This window comes from Lissotriton helveticus, chromosome 12 (assembly GCF_964261635.1).
Source record: "Lissotriton helveticus chromosome 12, aLisHel1.1, whole genome shotgun sequence".
Lineage (NCBI taxonomy): Eukaryota > Metazoa > Chordata > Amphibia > Caudata > Salamandridae > Lissotriton > Lissotriton helveticus.
The window spans coordinates 308,111,655-308,131,205 of NC_136073.1; the positions used below are offsets into that span (position 1 = coordinate 308,111,655).

Here is a 19,551-nt window from a genome sequence, read left to right on the forward strand (position 1 = left end):
CGTCCAGGTACGGGTAGACAAACACCTTGTTCTTCCTCAGGTGTGCAGCTGCCATGCACTTCGAGAAGGTTCTGGGTGCAGACTTCAGCCCGAATGGCAGTACTGTGTACTGATAATGATTGGTGCCAACTTGAAATCGCAGGAACTTCCTGTGTTTGTGTGCAATGGGCACATGGAAGTACGCATCCTTTAGGTCTATAGCACATAGCCAGTCTCCCTGTTGCAGCGGAGAATAAATCTGATGAAACGACAGCATGCGAAATTTCTCTGCGAATCCACTGGTTTGCTGGTCGCAAATCCAGAATGGGCCTGAACTCGTTCTGGTCCTTCTTGCGAACCAGAAAGAACCGCGAGTACTGACCTCTTCCCCTTTAAGACAGAGGTACGTCTTCTATCGCCCTTTTCCTTAACAGGGTATCTGCCTCCGCCTGGAGCTCGCGCAGCTGGAGCTGCGAGCTGACCGGTGGAATTGCTGGAGGCGGGCTGGTGAACCGAAGACTGTATCCATTGCAAACAATATTCAGCACCCACTTGTCACGAGTAATTTTTCTCCACTCTGCCAGAAAATTTGAACACCCCCCCGCCCCCCTCACCGGAGTGGGTAACTGATGCAGGGGAAGTAACCGCTGAGGGCCTAGAACCAGCCGGGCCTTTGTTCGCCACTGCAGACTGCTGGGCGCCTCTGCCCTTCTGGCGCTTCTGGAAGGGCCGCCGGAACTGCTGCTGCTGTCTCGAAGCCTGCCCTCGCCCTCTGCCTTGTGCCCCGAACAGTCTCTGGAACGGGCGGTAGGTCTTCTCCTTGGGCTTCTCCAACCCGACAGCCGTCAGGGTCTCGCCCTCAGCTTTCATGCGGGCAATCTCATCGTCCACAAGCTTGCCAAACAGGGTTTCCCCCGAGAAAGGCAGGTTGGCCACCCGTTGAGCCTCTGGCTTGAGAGACGCAAGGCAGAGCCAAGCATGGCGCCGTTGGTTGACACCATGGCTGTACCCATGCGCTGCCAGAAGAGACATCAGCAGCCGCGCTGATGAGTTGGTTCGACACCAACATTCCCTCATTCAGAATCTCCTGAAAGTCTTCTTTCTTCTCTCGAAGGAGCTCAGCAAATTGCTGGAGGGACTCCCATAGGGATCGATCGTATCGCCCTAGCAAAGCCGTGGCACTTGCAGCCTTCATTGCAGTAGACGCCGTCCCACAGACTTTCCTGCCCGCCGAGGCTAACCAGCGTCTCTCCTTATCAGGAGGTACTGTAGACGACGGGGTGGTGGCATGCTGCATCCTAGCCGCCGTCACTATGACCGAGTGCGGTGTCGGATCCATCCTGAGAAAAGCCGGGTCAGAATCCGGCGCCCGGTACTTCTTGAGGAGCCTGGAGGGAGCCGCCTTCGTCACCGCCGGAGTGAGAAACAACTCCATGGCAGGCTCTACCAATCCTGGTACTAGAGGCAGCAAAGGTCGAGACAGGTGCTTTTTATGTAGAGTCTCGAAAATCACGGACGTCGTGGGCACTGTCACCGTGATGCTCAACTTAGCGGCACCCCTTGGAATGAGAAGTTGTCAACCGGCGACACCCTCGTCCCAGGGGATTCCGACAAAGTCGGCGAGTAGTCCCTGGCCCCAGAAGAGTCCGTGTGGGATCTTGATTTGCGCCTCCCGAGTGGGATCTTGATCTGCGCCTCCTGTGGCGTCGCCTTGATCTCGTCGACGACCGGTGATGACTCCGCGATCTCTCCCTCCGGCCGGAGCGAGAGCGCGATCTCCTTGGCGGACGCTCCACAGGTCTCAACGTAGGCGACTGCGGCCTGACTGGGAGCCTCGGCTGAGGAGTCCCCTTATGCGGCGTCGGGTACCGTGGTAGCGAAGCCATCCTTGGCGGAACAGTAGGCGGTCCACAAGGCGGAAGCAGAGGATGAGAATGAGGAGGCGGCGGTGGTTCCTTGGGCAAGGGAGGAGCGGAAGGTGACCTCTGCTTAGGAGGTGTATATACCTCAGTAGACCGAGCCTGGTGACTCCTTCTTCCTAGGCGGAGGCGATGGAAAGGCAGTGTCTATCGGCGAACGTCACCGGCACGCCCCAGCGGACCCAGAGGGACTCCTGGCGCCAGAACTCCTTCTGAGATTCTTTGGCGTCGAAGAACGCCATCTCGACGTCGACCGGCGCCATCGTCTCGACGTTGAGTCACGCCTGGATGTCGAACGTCTCCTCCTCGACGGCGAACGTCGTCCTCTCTACGTCGAACGTCTCCTCCTTGACGTCGAACGCCTTCTGGATGCCGAGCGTCTCCTTGACGTCGAACGCCTGCGAGTCTTTGACGTCCTCCTAGACGTCGAGGATCCCCTAGACGCCGACCTACTCTTCTTCGCCTACGGCGAACAGCGGTGTCGCCTAAACGGGAGCGCCGACGCCGGCCCGAACTCTCGACGATGACGCAGATGAGTCAGTCGACGGCGATCGAGGGCGGCCTAGTCAGTCCCCTCGACATCCAACATCAACGCCGCTTCGACCCAGAGCCCTGGGGAGACTGGGAACAGACTGCGGTCATCCCTCTTGACGCCGTCGTCGATGCGATCGACGCCGGAGAACGGGGACGTTTGCTGGGCTTCCTGCCCCTGGGGAGCCTCCCAGGAGGCCTCAGCATGGGCAGATGGAGTATGCCCAGACCCACCTTGTGCCTTCAATCTTCTATTTTCCAGGCCTTGGAGCCTGATCTTCATCCTCTCTCAGGGTCCTGCTGGAGAAGGCCTGGCAAATGTCACACTCCTCCAGGACATGAGATGAGGGAAGGCAGACGATGCACACCTCGTGTGGGTCAGACTTGGCCTTCCTCGAACACTTTGGGCATTTGTCAAACAAAGCAGGCATTTTGACAAATAAAAGAGTGCACAAAGACACACACAAGGAAGAAAACACCAAAGTACTTCAAATGAAAGCACTCAACACTTGAAAAGTGAAAATAAATCTTTAAATAAACCCTTGAAAGGGAGAGCTCAATGCTGTGCTGTTCGGACAGTTTCTTTGGTGTGGAATCTCCTCATTCTCCCTCGGAGCAGGTAGAGGGGACCGAGATCTGGCAGGGCTCCTCTGTAGGGGTTTGTATGGTAAATTAGAGCAGGGTTGCAGCACAAGAGAGAATCTCTCCTCCTAAACCCACAAGATACTCATTACGGGCTAGGGCAGCTCACTTGGTATCTAATAAGCTGAACACTCCATTCTGCCACAGCAAGTCGCCCCGGTGAACTTAAAATCCCAAAGGGGTAAGGCGAAACTGCGGAATAAGAAATCAGCTGGGTCCAAAGTAAACATTACCCAGTCATTGAGGACTTACTATCAGGTTATGTCTTTCTTCTGCCAAATTGATTACCCAGCCCCAACTACACGCCTCTCCTGGAGTCAAAACTATATCGAGCCAAATTCAGAGTCTGCCATGCCCTCCACGCTTGTCTAGGTACTACCACTACATCCATCCCCCTCTAAAGGTCTAAAAGTGACAACATTGGAGGTTAAGAATAGCGAACGTAACGGTTCTCATGGAGGAAATATCCTTCCAGTACCAAAGAAATCAGCCAATACTTCAGAACGTATTAAAAAACCAACTTGGATCTAGAAGTGCATCCGGCGATCACTCTTATCAATAGATACTCCATACAAGGCCAGCAGAAAAGGGTAGACCAGGGGCTGGATCACTCGCAGGGAATGGAACAGGTTCAACCCCGGGAGGAGGGGTAAGGATAAGCAAAAATCAGAGGAAGTTACAGTGCCGATGGAAGACCCAAGTAGTTCTGCCAGCCAGTGTAGTAAAGGCTTGTTCAACCCCTCACCGGAAATAAAGAGCAACTCGGCTCCAATTTCTCATTCCTTGGCAGATATCCTCCTGGCCCTGAAGGATGAGATGGCAAACAGATTCACTGTGTCTGAAGCAAACCAAGCTGAATTGGTAAATAGGTTCTTGGTATCCGAGGCAAATCAGGCGGCCATTCGATCCTCTTGTGAGATTCTGGCTCAGAAGCTCTAGAAGTAGTCACTGCAAGGACTGATGCAATTGAAGAGGAAATTCCCTAGATAAAGAGCGTGATGGAGGCTACTTCAATTCAGCTGGAAAAGTTATCCATTCAGAATAAAGAGGTCAAAGAAGTTTCTAAACATCCCGGAAGCACTGGAGGGAGAGGACATAAAGGGGTTTTTGATCTCTTTATTGAAGCGCAGTCTTTAAGGACCAGCCCAGTATAGATCTAAATTATGAAATCCAGAGAGTCCACAAAGACCCCTTCAAAAGGAATCTGGGACGGCTGAAACCCTGGAAAATCTTGGTGAATTTTTTTTATCTTACTCCGTTAAAGAACAGGCCCTAAAGGAAGGGGCTATTTCTTCTCCATTCTCAGAGCAATCTCCCTTTTCCTTCTTCATTAGATCTGATATCTCCCATATAACAGTGGAAAGACAGTGGGAACTGGGGAAAAGATTAGCACAGCTGAATGGTCTGGGGGCAAAGGCCCAACTAAGGTTTACTGCCACATTGCGAGTTATGTGGAATAACCATATGCTCTTCGCAAGAAGTAGACACCTTAATTGCAAAATTACAGCATGAAGAGCAGGGAGGGGTGTGAAGGAGGAATGCAGAAAGATCTCCCCAGAGCCCAGAGTCTTGCTGCTAGTTTATAGTTATTTTGTATGTAAATATTTGTAGCCTGGGAGGGAGGAAGAGCCCGAATAGGCAATTTCCTTTTGGAAGGTAGGGTTGCTCAGGGTGTGGGGGGGGGGGGTGGATCTAGGAGTCATGAGAGTTTGGGGAGGGAAGGGGAGAGGGGGAAAAAAATATCTCATCTCACTGGCTATTAAGACCAAACTTCAAGTTTTACTGGCTAATCAGGGAAAGGTTTTGTGGAAAGGTAAAATGAAAGGGGGCTGTAATATTAAAGTTATCTCCTGCAATATAATTGGCCTGAGATGTCCAAGGAGACAAAGATTGATCTTTAAATACCTAGAGGTTACCAGTTCAGGTATTGCAGGAGACCCATTTAAATCAAACAGTCCAAGAGTATTTTTCTAAACTCCCCTGGATACAGTGTTTTTGCCACTCCCAACAATCAATAAACTGTTGTGAGGTCGCAATCTTGGTCAAGAAAGGAATTACTTGTAGAATTAAATTGGTTCATACAGATCAGGTAGATGGATCATCACTCAGTTGGATTTTAAGAGGGGGGGAGGGGGAGAAAGATGACCTGTTCCTCCTTTTATGGCCCCAATACGGATGACCCCTCTTTTCAGGCCAAACTCCAAGATAATATCATCACAGCATCTCTCCTCTTAATAGTTGGAGGCGATTTTAATGTTCGGCTAGATCCGGTAAAGGATAGATCCAACTGGAGTCATGCTATTGGGTCCCCGCGGTCCCGATGGATCATGAAAAATGTTCTATTAAATATCAACTTGGTGGATATACGGAGAGCTAAGATGGGAAGTGTACAGGGCTTCACTTATCATTGTAAAAAGTACCATCATTCTCCAAGAATAGATTACGTCCTTAATAGAGAACATCCTTAGTATTTCTTTATTACCAAGTCATCTTTCGGACCATGCCCCCCTGCTCCTTCTATATTCTATGAATAAAAACTGTTCACAATCAAGGTGGACACTGAATAGAGCATTTCTATCGGACTCAGGAATTATTCAGGCAATCAGAGGGTCCTGTCGAATTTTTTACTATCAATTTAGGCTCCACTTCAATAGACCATGTTTGGGACGCCTATAAAGCCAACTTGAGGGGCGCTGGGTAGCCTAATAAGTTCCCAAAAAAAAACTATGACTGGAATTACAGATCTTGGAGTCAAAAATATCTGCTCTTGAAAAAGAAAGGAGCTTCATTAATCAGGAGACTAAAGGAAAGAGTTAGAGAAGAGACTCAAGGAAGGCAGGCAGGGAGGATCTTAGGATCTTCCTAGATTTGAAATGTAAGGCCCATGGCAAGCGCGGAACAGAGAATTTTGAATATGGGGAAAGAGCAGGGGCTTTACTGGCCTGGAAAGAGAGGATGGACCGGGCAAAAAATGACAATGAGCTTATCATTGATAGTGCTGGTACCAAATCAAGATTCAGATATGCAGGAATGTCTTCAGTCCCTCTTCTCAAACCTGTATAGGGACAATACAACACCCTCCCTGGAATCGATTTGCTTATGGTTAAGGGATAAGTACTTGTGCTTACTGAATCCGCTAGAGACAGGTTAGAAGCTCCCATATCCATGGAGGAGATTGGGTATCAAATAAAGAGGGCAAAAAACAAGCTGGCCTTGATTCTCTCCCCAATGAAATATATAAATTACTAATGGAAGAGCTCCTACCCATACTTCATACATTATTTAATGTAGTCTATAGTTCTACTGGGGTGGTCCCAAGATCCTGGAAGGAGGCCACAATAGTTTTAATATTGAAGCCAGGGAAAGATCCCCTGATGGCTGACTCCTACTGTCCGATCTCCCTGCTGAAAGCAGACTATAAGATCTTTATGGGTATTCTGGCAGGGAGGTTGGCAAAATTGGCACCAAGATTAATCAACCCAGACCTGAAAGGCTATATGGTACGGAGATCCATCCAGGAGCAAACTCAAATACTGATAGGGAACATAGACCTGGCAGAGATTAGGGGGGGGACGGAGACCGGTAGTGGCCTTAGACGCTGCTAAGGCTTTCGATTGTGTGTGCTGGAAATACCTTTGGGGGGGGGGGGGGGGGGTGTTAGAGATTATAGGTATGGGCCCAATTTTTGTGCAGACTTTAAAGAACGGTTACTCCAGGGCTTTGGCGAAAATCTTGCTGAATGGTTCCCTGACCCCAAGCTCTGAAATTCAGAGAGGAACAAGGCAGGGATGACCCCTATCTTCTCTTATTTAATATCTACATCGAGCCCCTGGCGCAGATGATTAGGTTGGACAGTGTCATTAGACCATTTGAATCGCAAGACTATCAATGCAAAATTGCACTTTATGCCGATGATGTAATCATCTACACCAGAGACCCTGATATTGCCATTCCTCAGCTTGAAATCATATTGAAGGAGTTTGGTTTGATGTCAGGATATCTTGCTAACTTGGCCAAAACTGAAATCATGTGTTGGAATACAGTCTATAGTGGAGGCCCTTTAAGTGAGGAATTTAGGTACCATGGGGTGAAAATCCTTAAGGACCTGATGAAAATTCCCCCTTTAAATCTGGGCAAAATCGAAAAGGATATAGACTACCTTTTTGCTAGGTGGAAAAACCTTCCTTTGACGATTTATGGAAGGGTAAACCTAATAAAGATGTCAGTCTTACCAAAATTGACATCTCTTCAATGCTGTGCCTCTCACCTTTCCCCAGAAAAATATCAGTAAAATCAAAGGTAAAATTGGCAGCTTCATATGGGGTCAGAAAAGCGCAAGGCTATCTTGGAAGAAACCAAGAAGGAAACTTAAAAGGTGGCCTGGCCCTCCCATATATTAACTGGTACCTATTGGCTTTTCAATTTAAGGGCATCAGGATGTTGTTATCTACACCAGTGGAATCTAAGTGGGGTAGGCTTCTGGGCGAAATGGCTTTGGTAGAGGGAGGCAGTGGGCAAAGCGGGTTCCTTTACAAATTCGGGGCTCCCTGATTTTTTTTAAACGTGTCCGTGTCAAGGTTTTGAAAGCTACCTTGTGGACTTGGTACAAATTGAGACGCATTTGGGGTATAGGCTACTTTTCTGATTTTGCCCCTATTTGGGATTCCCCAGGGACCCCCTGCATGCCTGGGCGATTCCCTTGAGATCCCAATAAGAAAAGCTGGTTTGGGGAGATGGTCGGATCCGGTGGATTTAGATGGGTGCTTCCCCGTGAGTTGCTGCTAGGTAAGATTGGTCCCTCCTTTTCAAGGTTCAAGTACCTTCAGTTAAGATCATGGTACGAGGCCGAAGCCGGAGAAACTAAAGGGAATTGGGATCTTGAGCAGCTACTACAAGATCCGCAACCAAAGAAAAAATAAATAATCTCTTTGGTATGCAAGAATGCTCGAAGTGGAGGATAGCGAGGTTCCCCTCAATCATCGGTATGGAATTCCCTCCCACACTCCCAGGCCATAGAAGACCGATTTGAAGTCTCCCTAAAGCTACTCTAAAGATACATAAAGCCTGCTAGGCTAAAATAAAATACTTTTTTTGTGCTGAACAGGCTTTATTACACCCCGGCTAAAATTGCCAAGTTTGCACGGGTCCCTGTTCCAGTGTCCTAGGTGTAAATTTGACAAAGCGGATAACACCCACATGTTTTTTGAATGCATAGAACTAAGTCTATTTTGGAAGAATGTGGGGGACACATTGACAGCTATCTTTGGAACAGATATTGGGATTAATCTCCACCTCGTGGTATTTGGTACAAACGACCTAATAAGGGGAGAGCGGTCGCAGATACATATTGGCTTGCTGCTATATCTGATCATTCTAGCCAGGAGGGAGATCTGCATAAGGTGGAAAGACTGAACATACTTGGAGGTCACAGGCAGTAGCACTACTAGAGTGGGAAAAAGAGGAAATGGTGAGAAAGTCTACAGGGCTATATGCTGAGAGTGCGAGACAGGTTGGAACAGTGAGAAAAGCGGAAAGCAACAGAGGGACTGGACTGCCAGATGAAAGAACAGATGGTGAAAAAGAAAGAAAGAAAAAATGGAGCAGAGAAATGAGTAAATAAACAATTCAGAAAGAGGAGGGTGATGGACCAAGTTAAAAAAAGAGAAAAAGGTAGAGGGGGCATATAAAAGGAATGGTGGCGGGGACCGAGAGAAAGCATGTTGGAGGGGGGATTTTGAGGCTGAGACGAATGGCTAGGTAGAGGAGGGAAAGCACGATTACAAAAAACATAATTTCATTCTATCATTAAGTCTTTTAGAAATTAGACTGTCCAGTTTCATCCAGAAAGTTACATTGAATAACAATTCCTTTTTCAAGTCCACACCTGGCCGTTTGACTTGGTTTTCAGTACAAAAAAAAAAAAAAAAAAAAAAAAAAAAAATAAAGTCAGCTAGCTGTTATGTCTTATACTGCTGAAAGCAAAACCAAAGCGGATGATGGACGGAGTGTTGAACATTTCAAGCACTCACCCCCTATCAACTGATCTAGGTTTACTCCATCATCATTTAGCTCACTCCGCCACCCCAGTTCCGACATGGCCATATGCAAATCAGTCTGACCCTGTGCCTCATGGGAACAGTCAAGCCCAAACTGCTAAGCCATGTCTTCCCTGGACCTGAAACAAGCACCCTGGGACCGGTTTATGGCTAATCAGCCGTCATCAGCCAGGCTATCTTGAATCCAGTGGCAAAGTGAGCAAGGAATCCCACGTCTGGGCATACCCTGCCAACTTAGGACGTACAAAGCAAAACCAAAGGGGATGATGGATGGAGTGTTGAACATTTCAAGCACTCACCTCCAGTCAACTGATCTGGGTTTAATCCATCATTCTTTAGCTCACTCCGCCACTTCAGTTAAGACATGGCCACATGTTCCCATGAGGCACAGGGTCAAGACTGATTTGCATACGGCTGTGTCTGAACTGCGGTGGCAAAGTGAGCTAAAGAACGATGGTGGATTAAACCCAGATCTGTGACTGGGGGTGAGTGTCTGACAAGTTTCAGCGCTCCGTCCATCATCTCCTTGTGTGCGTTTGACCATTGTGTTGTTGACACAGACCCAAAAGAGTGGCATGACAGAGTTCCCGGTTATCCTAATACAATACATTTACATCCAATCAATATAAACCAAAATACCTACAGGCAATGGTTATCTGAAATGACATTGATCGTATGTGCCCACGTTGTACACCAGTTCTATACATTTCTAAGTTTTTGGGGCTTAACTTTCACCTCTGACACCGTTTGGGAAAAGTGTAAACTAACCAGAAGTGGGTATTTTCAAAAACAAATCAAACAATCAAGCAGTCAGCAAAACAAGCAGGCAATGCAGTGGAAAAGACTATCTCTAAAATGGGAAACTAAGGAGCAATTGATTTCAACATGTAGTGAAAAAAGATGGGGTGGGGCGAAGAGGAAAGATAGATTTATATGTATAGCAGAAAACATAGGCTAGAAGGGCATAGAAAGTGGAATAGACTAAAGCTGATCAATTCCGCCCCCCCCCCCAAAAAAAGAGAAGCTGTCACTGTACATGCAGCTTCTGTAAGATCACCTGCCAAGCACATCTTACACTGCAGAGGTCTTCAAACTGTGGGGCGCGCCCCCCTGGGGGGGGGGCGTGGATGGGTTCCCAGGGGGGCGCGAATGCCTCTGCAATTGCATGTAAATGAAGATGGCCTGGAAGTGCGGCGATGTTTATTTGCTGCATTTCCAGGCTGTCTTCATTTACTTCGAGCCCGGTGATCAGCATGCCATGGGGGCGGAGGTCAGGAAGTGTGCTGGCAGTGTCAAAAAGGTTGGTATAAACAAAAGACATTTATGTATTTTTTATTTTTGCCCCATTTAAATTCCTGACCTATGAGAATTGCTCAAGAATGAAAGAAAAGCACCTGATGCCACGTTCCTTGCCCTAGCAATTTTCAAAGTATCAATAAAAATGCCAGGAGTTTGCCAGGATAACTCCAGTGATTAATGTTCTTTCTGGGGAGAGACCGGAGCTCTCTGGAAGTGGAAGTTTCTTTTGACTCATCATAGCACAGAAGGTTAATATGCCTGCTGCACAGAACATGTCCGATTCAGATCACAAAGTACATACACTATAAATAGGTCAATGGGTTATGGTTTTTCTCAGAGAGATGTTTGTTACTTGCAGTTTAAAAGTTAAAATACTAATATATAGCTGAGTGCTATTAACTGTCATCAAAGAGCTGCCTGCAAACTGCAAGGAATATATTACAGCTACATATTTTTTGTCCAGTTTTTCCTTATCCTAGTATTGCAAAAAGGTATCATTTGGGTAGAAATCAAGTCTTCTTATTAAAGAAAACCACTCACAATGGTGTTACATTTTAAATTCTTAATTTGTGCTTTTCCAGACCAAGGACTCAAACTATACTGCCTACCAGTATGCATGACATGTGACTCCTACAACTTGTAGGCCACTGTCTTATGTGACATTTCCTATACACGGATTAACACTTGTATGATTGTCTCCGTGCAACGTATGTGTGATGTAACGTGTTCTGACACCTTAAACTGGTATGAGTGGCGCTATAAAACTAAATTAATCTACAAGACCGTGGTAATGGAGACGTGGGGGGCATTGTCAAATGGTGGTAGTGAGGGAATCGGTGGCGAGGTGGTCATTGGGGGGGGAGGGGGGCGTCACCAAACATTGTCGCACAGGGTGCCACCAGGACTAAGGCCGGCCCAGAGGCCTTTATTACAGAAATTTCCTTAGTCCCGAATCTTGTGGTAGCACTTTTTTTCTGCTTGAATCATGATTATAAGAAATGTGGTAATTACAGAACAGTGTTGGTAAATTCAATTGTTATTTCCTATGAGGTTTAAATGCACACCACACAGGAAGGGACTTGCAGGGCACTGGGTGGATTGGTAGGTACTGCCCTCTTCACCCCGGGAGATTTGGGAGTGGTAATTGCTTCACAGCACTGAACTTGTTAATGGGGGTGGGAATTGTTTAGCGGCCAAGGGAATAGTTAATGTTTGTTTGAGTGCTGTGAGGACATATTAATCTGAGCGGCAATAAGTAGATGTTTTTTTTTGTACCTGAGCTCAAACTGCCTTATGGCAACAGCAACAAGGTGTCCGTGGTGATCCAATCCCAAAGTATGTTTGGGAGATTAAATGGCTGCTGAATCCATGCTCAACATATTTAAAAAAACATGGCAGAAGACCACAAAAGAAGTGAATTGTGCAGCAAAATAAACCGTAACCTACATAGAACTAGGTTCACTTAAAAACACAAGTGTGCAACAAGAAAGTATTTGTCTTCCTGTACTGCACAATAAAGCAGAACTATCGAAAAGACATAAATCTGTCCTCCAGAATAGAATGTTTGTAAGTACTAGTTTACAGCACTGAAGAATTGGATATGCAGTACTATGCAGCAGATGGGTTACGTAGCAAATGCGGTTATATAAGTGGCCTTTTTTTTCTTTAAAAAGGGCCTTTCATTAGTGAAGCAGGTACTGCTGCCAGGTGTGTAAGTGGCTACTGCTGATTATCAATAATTACGCAGATGCAGAAGAACTGGGGCCCATGGGTTTGAGGGGCCCACTGCATCACAGTTATCACTGTCTACCTTTAAAAAAGAGGCATGGGAGCTTAATTTACTTTTTAGCATTAGGCCCGAGGGCACCTTTGCAGAAAAAAGGGAGACATACTGTGGGAGCTTTATGTTTTTTCTGAATTCAAAATCGGAGTGATGGGCAGGCATGGTGGGGAAGAGGTGAAAGATGTAGAGGAGATAGCCTGCTACTCAGGACTGCTGTTATCAATAATACAGCAGGTGTAGTTGCATTTGGGTCCAAGAGTGTGAGGGGCTACAACACCCCAATAATGGGGAGCAGTATTTTTGGGACCACACATGTCTTTGTTTGATGCATTTGCTGTTTTAGAAGTATCATACTTAGTGTGGTTTATGTGCTACAGAAAAAGTATTCCTGAAATCATCTCATAAGCCCGTCTCTTGCACACAGCCATGTCCCTCCCGCTCCACTAATCATTGCCTTAAAGTTTTGTAGGGGGGCCCGACCTCAAAACATTTTGCTTAGGTGGGGCTCGGAGCAAAAAAGTTTGAAGACCTCGGTCTTACAGTATAGTGAAGATAAATAACAAAAGCTAAGTGAAAAAACGTATAGATGTATCACCAAGTGACCACACAAAATTGAGCAAAATTCTCTTAAAACATTTTTTTTTTTTACAGTTTCAAATATGAAAGCCATATTTACTTTACAGGTTAACCTTCAGCACGTCATTACTTATGGACCAGATTAGCTGTATAAATCCAATTGTCTCCAACTGGTAGAAGAACCTTCTACACCGGAGCTGAGCAAACGTGTCCTATCAGCGAGGTGCTTCAGCTTCAAGATATCCGCAGCTAAAGGACCTTCCCTACATTCTCATCCAAAAGCTCAAGAGGATCAATCTAACTAGATTGAAAAAGAACACACTAATCTGCTGCCACTACCATTAGAGACTAATCAGATCACCTTGTGAACTACTGAGCTTTAATGCGAGTAAAGTGCAACAGTATTCAGTCACTAGGGAATGTGTACCAAAGTACTGAAAATAAATCAAAATAACTGTAGAAATGTATTTAATGCACGACATTTGGCAATTTTACATCTAAAGTCTCGTTTTGATCAACTAAGCAGCGTATGATCCTCTCAAGGTCTTCATTATAAATAAACCTTGACAATCCAAACTGGCCGGTCCAGAAATGTTCCTGGGAACCATGCTGTGTTTAGCCAATCAACTATTTTCAATGCAGTTAAACTACTGCACTCATTTCTACTCAGCAAAGAAAGGCATAGGCATGCATTTAAGAAGGTAACTAAACTAGGCCAGCACTTCGCCAGTCACAAGTCGAAATTGCACATTAATATATTCCAACGAACTTACCTCGGTGAAATTTATCTTTTCTCCTTTGAACATTTGGTCCCTCGCCTTTTCAACACCTCTCGACTTTGCCTGGAAATTGTAAAAAGAGACTATGTTGAGAGCTCATGCCCCATTCTGAAATTACCATTTCCTGAAATGCCAACTGAAATTTCATAAAGCGCTTGGTAATAGGCTCCCACCACTACTGGCACTGCAAGTGCCCAAGGTCAATTAACGTAAATGGTGTTTGTAGGCAGAGTAAGCTTACATAATTGCAAATTAAAGCTCTTAAAGGCTCACCACTTCAATCAGCTGTTTCATTACATCTTCATTTATGAGGTTCTTTGAATAATCCAACAAGAGGTCGCCATCATCGGTTTTCAGAGTTGTGCTGAAGAAAAAACAGGGTTGGTCAATTCCACTGCGTTAGCTCCATGAGTTAAGCTGAACAGATACCACTAGATGAAGAAAACATCTGCGCTAACTGAATTTAGTAAATAAAATGTAAGAAAACAATACTTTAGAAACTAAAGTATGCAGTTTGAGATGAGAGCCTGGTTTCACCAGAAACTACTTTGTGAATTGTAGTTTAGAAAGCCCTTATGAGGGGTCCTCAAAAAAGCAGAGACTGTACATTAGTTATCAAGACATCTGAGAGATGTCCGGTTTCTGAGACAACGAGTCATCCTCCGACTTTGTAACACTGTTATATAAAGGCAGGACACCAGTTCTTACACAAAAACCAACAAGTGGAAGCAGAATCAGCGAGTCAGTTCTCTGCAACAAAACAACCTACAAAGGCCAACAAAACAGTATTACATAATTTATCATGTGTATATTAAATCTATTTTGTACGTAAAATTCATAAATCTGTACATAATAAAATTTGAGAAACGACCAACTAGTAAGATTAAATGCAGAGTACACCAAAACTCTAGGTATTACAACCTTTAAAATTAAGGTAAGATGTCTCAATGTTCTAGCTACACAAAGAAAATGAACAAAGCTCTGTTTCATTACATCGAACCAACCCTACAACCCTTTCCTCAGACCCCAGTACATTAAACTATGGCACGATACTGAAAATTGAATCATCATATGAGGTCTGGGTTAAAGTCCTTTCTGAAGTATGGCGGTACAAAAGGGGTTGGTGATGGACGGAGCATCTGAACCAATCAAACACTCACACCCAGTCAACAGATCTGGGTTTAATCCATCACCGTTCTTTAGCCCACTCTGCCACCCCAGTTCAGACATGGCCATATGCAAATCAGTCTGACCCTGTGCCTCATGGGAACAGTCCAGCCCGAACTGCCAAGCCTGGCATTTCAGCAGTCTTCAGTCCGGCTTGCTTGAATCCAGTGGCAAAGTGAGCAAGGGACTCACGTCTGAGCATACCCTGCCAACTTATGGGGGTGAATGTATGACATTGTTCCGCATTCTGTCCATTAAAGGTTGTTTTTGCATTGGTCACCCCGAGTGGGATGGGTATGCTCAAACGGGAGTCCATGCTCTCCACACCACTGGAGTCAAGCTATCCTGGCTGAAGACGGTTGATAGCCAGAAACCGGTCCTAGGATGCTTTATTCCGGTCCAGGAAAGACATGACTTGACAGTTCGGGCTGGACTGTTCCCATGAGCAACAGGGTAAAGGTTGATTTGCATATGGCCAGGTCTGAACTGGGGTGGTGTGGAGTGCAACAAAACGATGGATTTAGGCCCAGAACTCTGTACTGAGGTGAATGCATGACATGGTTTTCCATTCTGTCCATCAACATTTTTTGCATTTCTGAAGTATGGCAGTAGGTTCTTCAAATACTTAACCCTGGATTAAGTGCTATAGGAAGGTTTAGTTTACAAATGTATCAGACAGCAGCAAGTGGCCATTGCATAATACTTTTGTATCTAGAAGAACAGTGTTGCAGATAATTCGATTCACCAAAAGTCAGCCATGCCAAATTGTACATTAGGCCATATTTATCCTATCAGGAGGTCCTAATCCACATAAAACATTTGTGAGGGCCATGAATACAGAGCTGTAGTTGTGTCCAACAGATAGACAAAAATGCGAAAAGAAAACCCTGGAGTGGTGATCCTCCTTGTCTAAAAGCAATGGAAAGTAGGACACTCGTATAATCCAATTACCCAACACTGAAAACAAAAAGACATTTTTTACGTGGAACCAAAAACAGAAGAACCCTTCTCTGAAAGTAGGTTGAACAATTTCAATTTGCCTCTAGACTTGAGATTAGAGATATCCCGGTTTCTCCTCAAGCATTCTAGGGTTATCTTCAGGATTAACATTCAGGAAGAAGCAACACACACACACACACACACACACACACACACACTCTCCCCTACTGGTGATAGCCAGTAGGTAGTTATGGTTAGAACCAAAGTAGCATTTTGTTTTGCCAATAACTTTGGTGCCGCCTGACAAATCTTCACAAAAATGAACATATTTCTCTCATGTGATCAAGGCTCTTCGGAGTTCAAATGCATTATGGCGGATTTTAATTGAGGTAATACACTGATTGAATGCACCAGAGTTGTGGTCTGTGCTCCTTTCTTCAAAATTTGAAGCAGCGGTGGAGTTCCACACACCAAAATTCTTCAAAAAGAAGAGATGCACTGTCGAAGGAGGATGGTAACCCGGTTTAATCAGGCGAGCTAAAACACACACTCAAAGATGTTCAGAATTGCGATATGGGCTCTGAATAGATCAATAGGCTGTGTCAGAAAAGGAGAACACAGAGCCTGAAAATTGGATCAGGGCGAGCCTGAAGGTAAACCTGCACAGAAGAGCTTAGTCACTGCTGTGCAGAGGGCATGGACAAGTGCCTATGAAATATTCACTTTAATATCAAACCTGTGCATTTAAAGGCATGACCCAGATTAAGCAGTGATCAGAAGCCCACTGGTTGGCGGTCAAAAGAATAAACTTTGAGAAATGTACAGAAAATAACCTACATTGCTGCCCTTCTAACAGTGTAAAGAAGCAATATGCAGGAAGCAAATACTACATTTCCTGTGCCCTCACATAAACTCGAACTGCAGCAATCCCGGTTTGATTCTGTAAGTGTATCAGCAAGACATTTGGTGACCCTAGAGTGCCCAAGTCCAATGACTATCAACACTCACCTGCCAGAAAACTAGGTCATTCTGGTTCAGCTGCACTTAAAGCACTCTCCTATTCAAGCACACAACTATTACAATAGTAATGCATGGTAACCCATAGGTCTACCTGCTGCTCCTGTTCTCCAATGGAGAGGTCAGGACCTTTATCCTGTGCAGACTGGTCTTGTGATTTTGGCACTAGCTTTTCGAAGGATGCCAGATAAGACAGCATTTTTTTTCTTTTGTTTGACTACTATTTCAGCTGCTCAGGTAAGTGCCCCCTAGCTCCACATTTCTTCTAGAGAATAATACCACCCTAAAGCATTCATACATTGGATAGATTGCATTTACTTTAATGCAAGATTAAAGAAACATTCCTCTGAACTTTGGCGCAATACACAGCTCAATGTTGGACATGTATTTTATCAAAAACCTGACAAACAATTCCACTCCTGAACCAACCATGGAGGTACTTTAGGATTTTAAAATAAATCCGCCTGATAAAATCATGGGTTGGTATAGTTATTTTTAGAAAAGGGATTGATAGCACGAAGATGGACGCATCCACGAGTCAAACTCGTTACTGGAGATGCTCCAATATACAGACCACCTTGTCCCAAATGTCATTTCAGTTCTGAGTAAATTGATTTGCTGGCTCCGTTCGCTATTCAATTTGAGCATTTTCTGGTAACTGGCAATATCAATTTTCACTTAGAAGACCAGTTTGGCTTCCCTCAACAAACTTCGAGAGGATATAGAGATCCTAAGCCTACATCAGAAAATCGGCAGTCCAACCCATACTGTGGTTACTATCGAGTGACAACCCATATTGCGAGTAAACTGTGGTTTGTACTGTTCACTAACAAAGGTACTGACAGTACACTCTACTAAGCCTCTTTTGATCAGATCATTTCTTAATTGCACAATTTAATCTTGTCATGTAAAGGTCTCATCACACCCCCCCCCCCCCTTCCCAAAAAAAAAAAAACTCCAACTCCACTAGGTGCTTGGCCCTCGGCCAAGTGGTACACTTCTTTGGAATTGAAACATTGCAAAAAGGGAGAGAGACACTAGAGATGCACTAAGATGGAAGATGATCGAGGCAAGTTTACGGTCTCTCAATGGTTACCATAAAATGTTGTGGCAGACTTTCTGCTAACTCTTTACTCCAAGAAAAGGTTGGGCAATATTGTTTAGGCAAACTCTGGTTGCAAGTTCGCCCTGATACGGATGTGCAAGTTTCAATTCAATTCCCAGTTTCTCTTTTGAAACCCCACGGAGCACTGACCAATCACCTGGTCCCCCACCATGCATGCATACTTTCCTTCTGCGGTAGGTGCAACACACCCTCAGCAGGACACATGCTAACATCACCACACGGAATGGGAGGAATACATACGCCTGCGCGTAGATACTCCATGTATTTATACTTACAGAGTAAATCCACCAGCCTAGCCCTCCTACAAAAAACCCATCTGACTCAAATCCACCAGCATAGCCCTCCTACAAAAAACCCATCTGACTCGAATAGAGGCAGATAGCCAACAAGCACTAACCATTCCTCCAAGGCTAGAGAAGCCTTGGTAGAGGTGAAAGCTGGGATTCCTTATGTGGTGGAGAAGGTAGAGGCCGATGCAGAGGGCCGATACAAGTTTACAAAAGGTAGACTAAAAATGGCCAAAGTCTCCTCATCTGATCCATTTATGACCCCCAATATAGACCAAACTCATTCCTTCGTAAATTGACTGAAGTCTTGGCCCGTTGGAGTGGAATTTCCTGGCAGATAGGTAGAAACTTCAATTCGGTATTAGATGTGGTGCTGGATCGATCGTTCCCACCCCTGATGTGCACCACAGGTGCGTGGACTACACAAGCGTCAACTACGTGGCCGGCCTGCTGGTCCCTGGCGTATATATGGCGTACCCGTAACCCAAATCCACACATTTACTCATTCTACGCCCACGTAGATAGCCGGCATACAAGATTGGGTCGCATAGTGGGGAGGCACACATTGCTTCCCCTTGTTGGAGGGAATACAGGGGGGGGGGGGGGGAACATACACTCCGATCACAAAACCCCAGCTTTTGCAACTCAAGTAGCAAGTGGGTCCACCACCCTTCCCCCACTTGGAGCCTCCAGGCGGCGGCACTGGAGAATCAGGCGTTTGTGAGTCCTTGGTGGGGCTGACCGCGGAATACTTGGAGGTAAATTATCGCTCCTAGAATGGTGCACTTTTAAAGTAACTACTAGGGGGCATAGTCTTGGACTCACCTGGTACATTTGTAGACAACTTAGCAAAGCAATCAGTAGAATAGAGCACAAACTCCTGCAATACAAAACCAATGCAGCCACAAACACGGGGGACACACTGCGACTAGACGAGCTGCGCAGCAAAAGTGTAAAACTATGCGAGAGGCTTACGTGGCACACTACACACACGTCAGAACAGGTTGGATGCTGGCGTGGCTCTTGCACCAGAAACAAGCTTCCCACCCTATATGTGCTCTGCGCAATGTAATGGGGCACATGCAACACGAAATGCATACAGCAATGACGTGACATTATGCAGCGCTTTACCAATCCTCTGGGCAATGGATTGGAGAGCAGCTGAACACCTTTATAGATTCAGTAAGCCTACCTAAGAAAGCCTCTAACCAGTGCAAGACATTAAACACCAATCACTCACAATGAAATTCGCACTGCTATTGCAGCGCTGGAGACAGGTTACACCCCATGCCAGATGGGCTGCCAGACGAATATTATAAGCCATACTCTGCAACACTGGTCCTGTGCCTACACACTCTTTATACCGCGGCACTCGAAGAGTTGGAACTCCCCTTGTTGATGCGTGAAGTGAGCCTAGTGTCACTGCTAAAACCTGACAGGGACCCCTAGAC

The 19,551-nt window shown here is 45.6% G+C and overlaps 1 protein-coding gene across 1 annotated transcript in view; it reads right to left on the minus strand.

The window, feature by feature from the left end:
- The window catches only part of GPI (glucose-6-phosphate isomerase), a 113,751-nt gene that overhangs the window by 69,807 nt on the left and 24,393 nt on the right, over positions 1–19,551 (minus strand). Inside the window, exons 2-3 of the mRNA XM_078670616.1 lie at positions 13,838–13,928; positions 13,559–13,627 (exon numbers count right to left, since the gene is read on the minus strand). Of these exons, the coding sequence (XP_078526742.1) occupies positions 13,559–13,627; positions 13,838–13,928 (160 nt within the window). The remainder of the gene's footprint in view (positions 1–13,558; positions 13,628–13,837; positions 13,929–19,551) is intronic.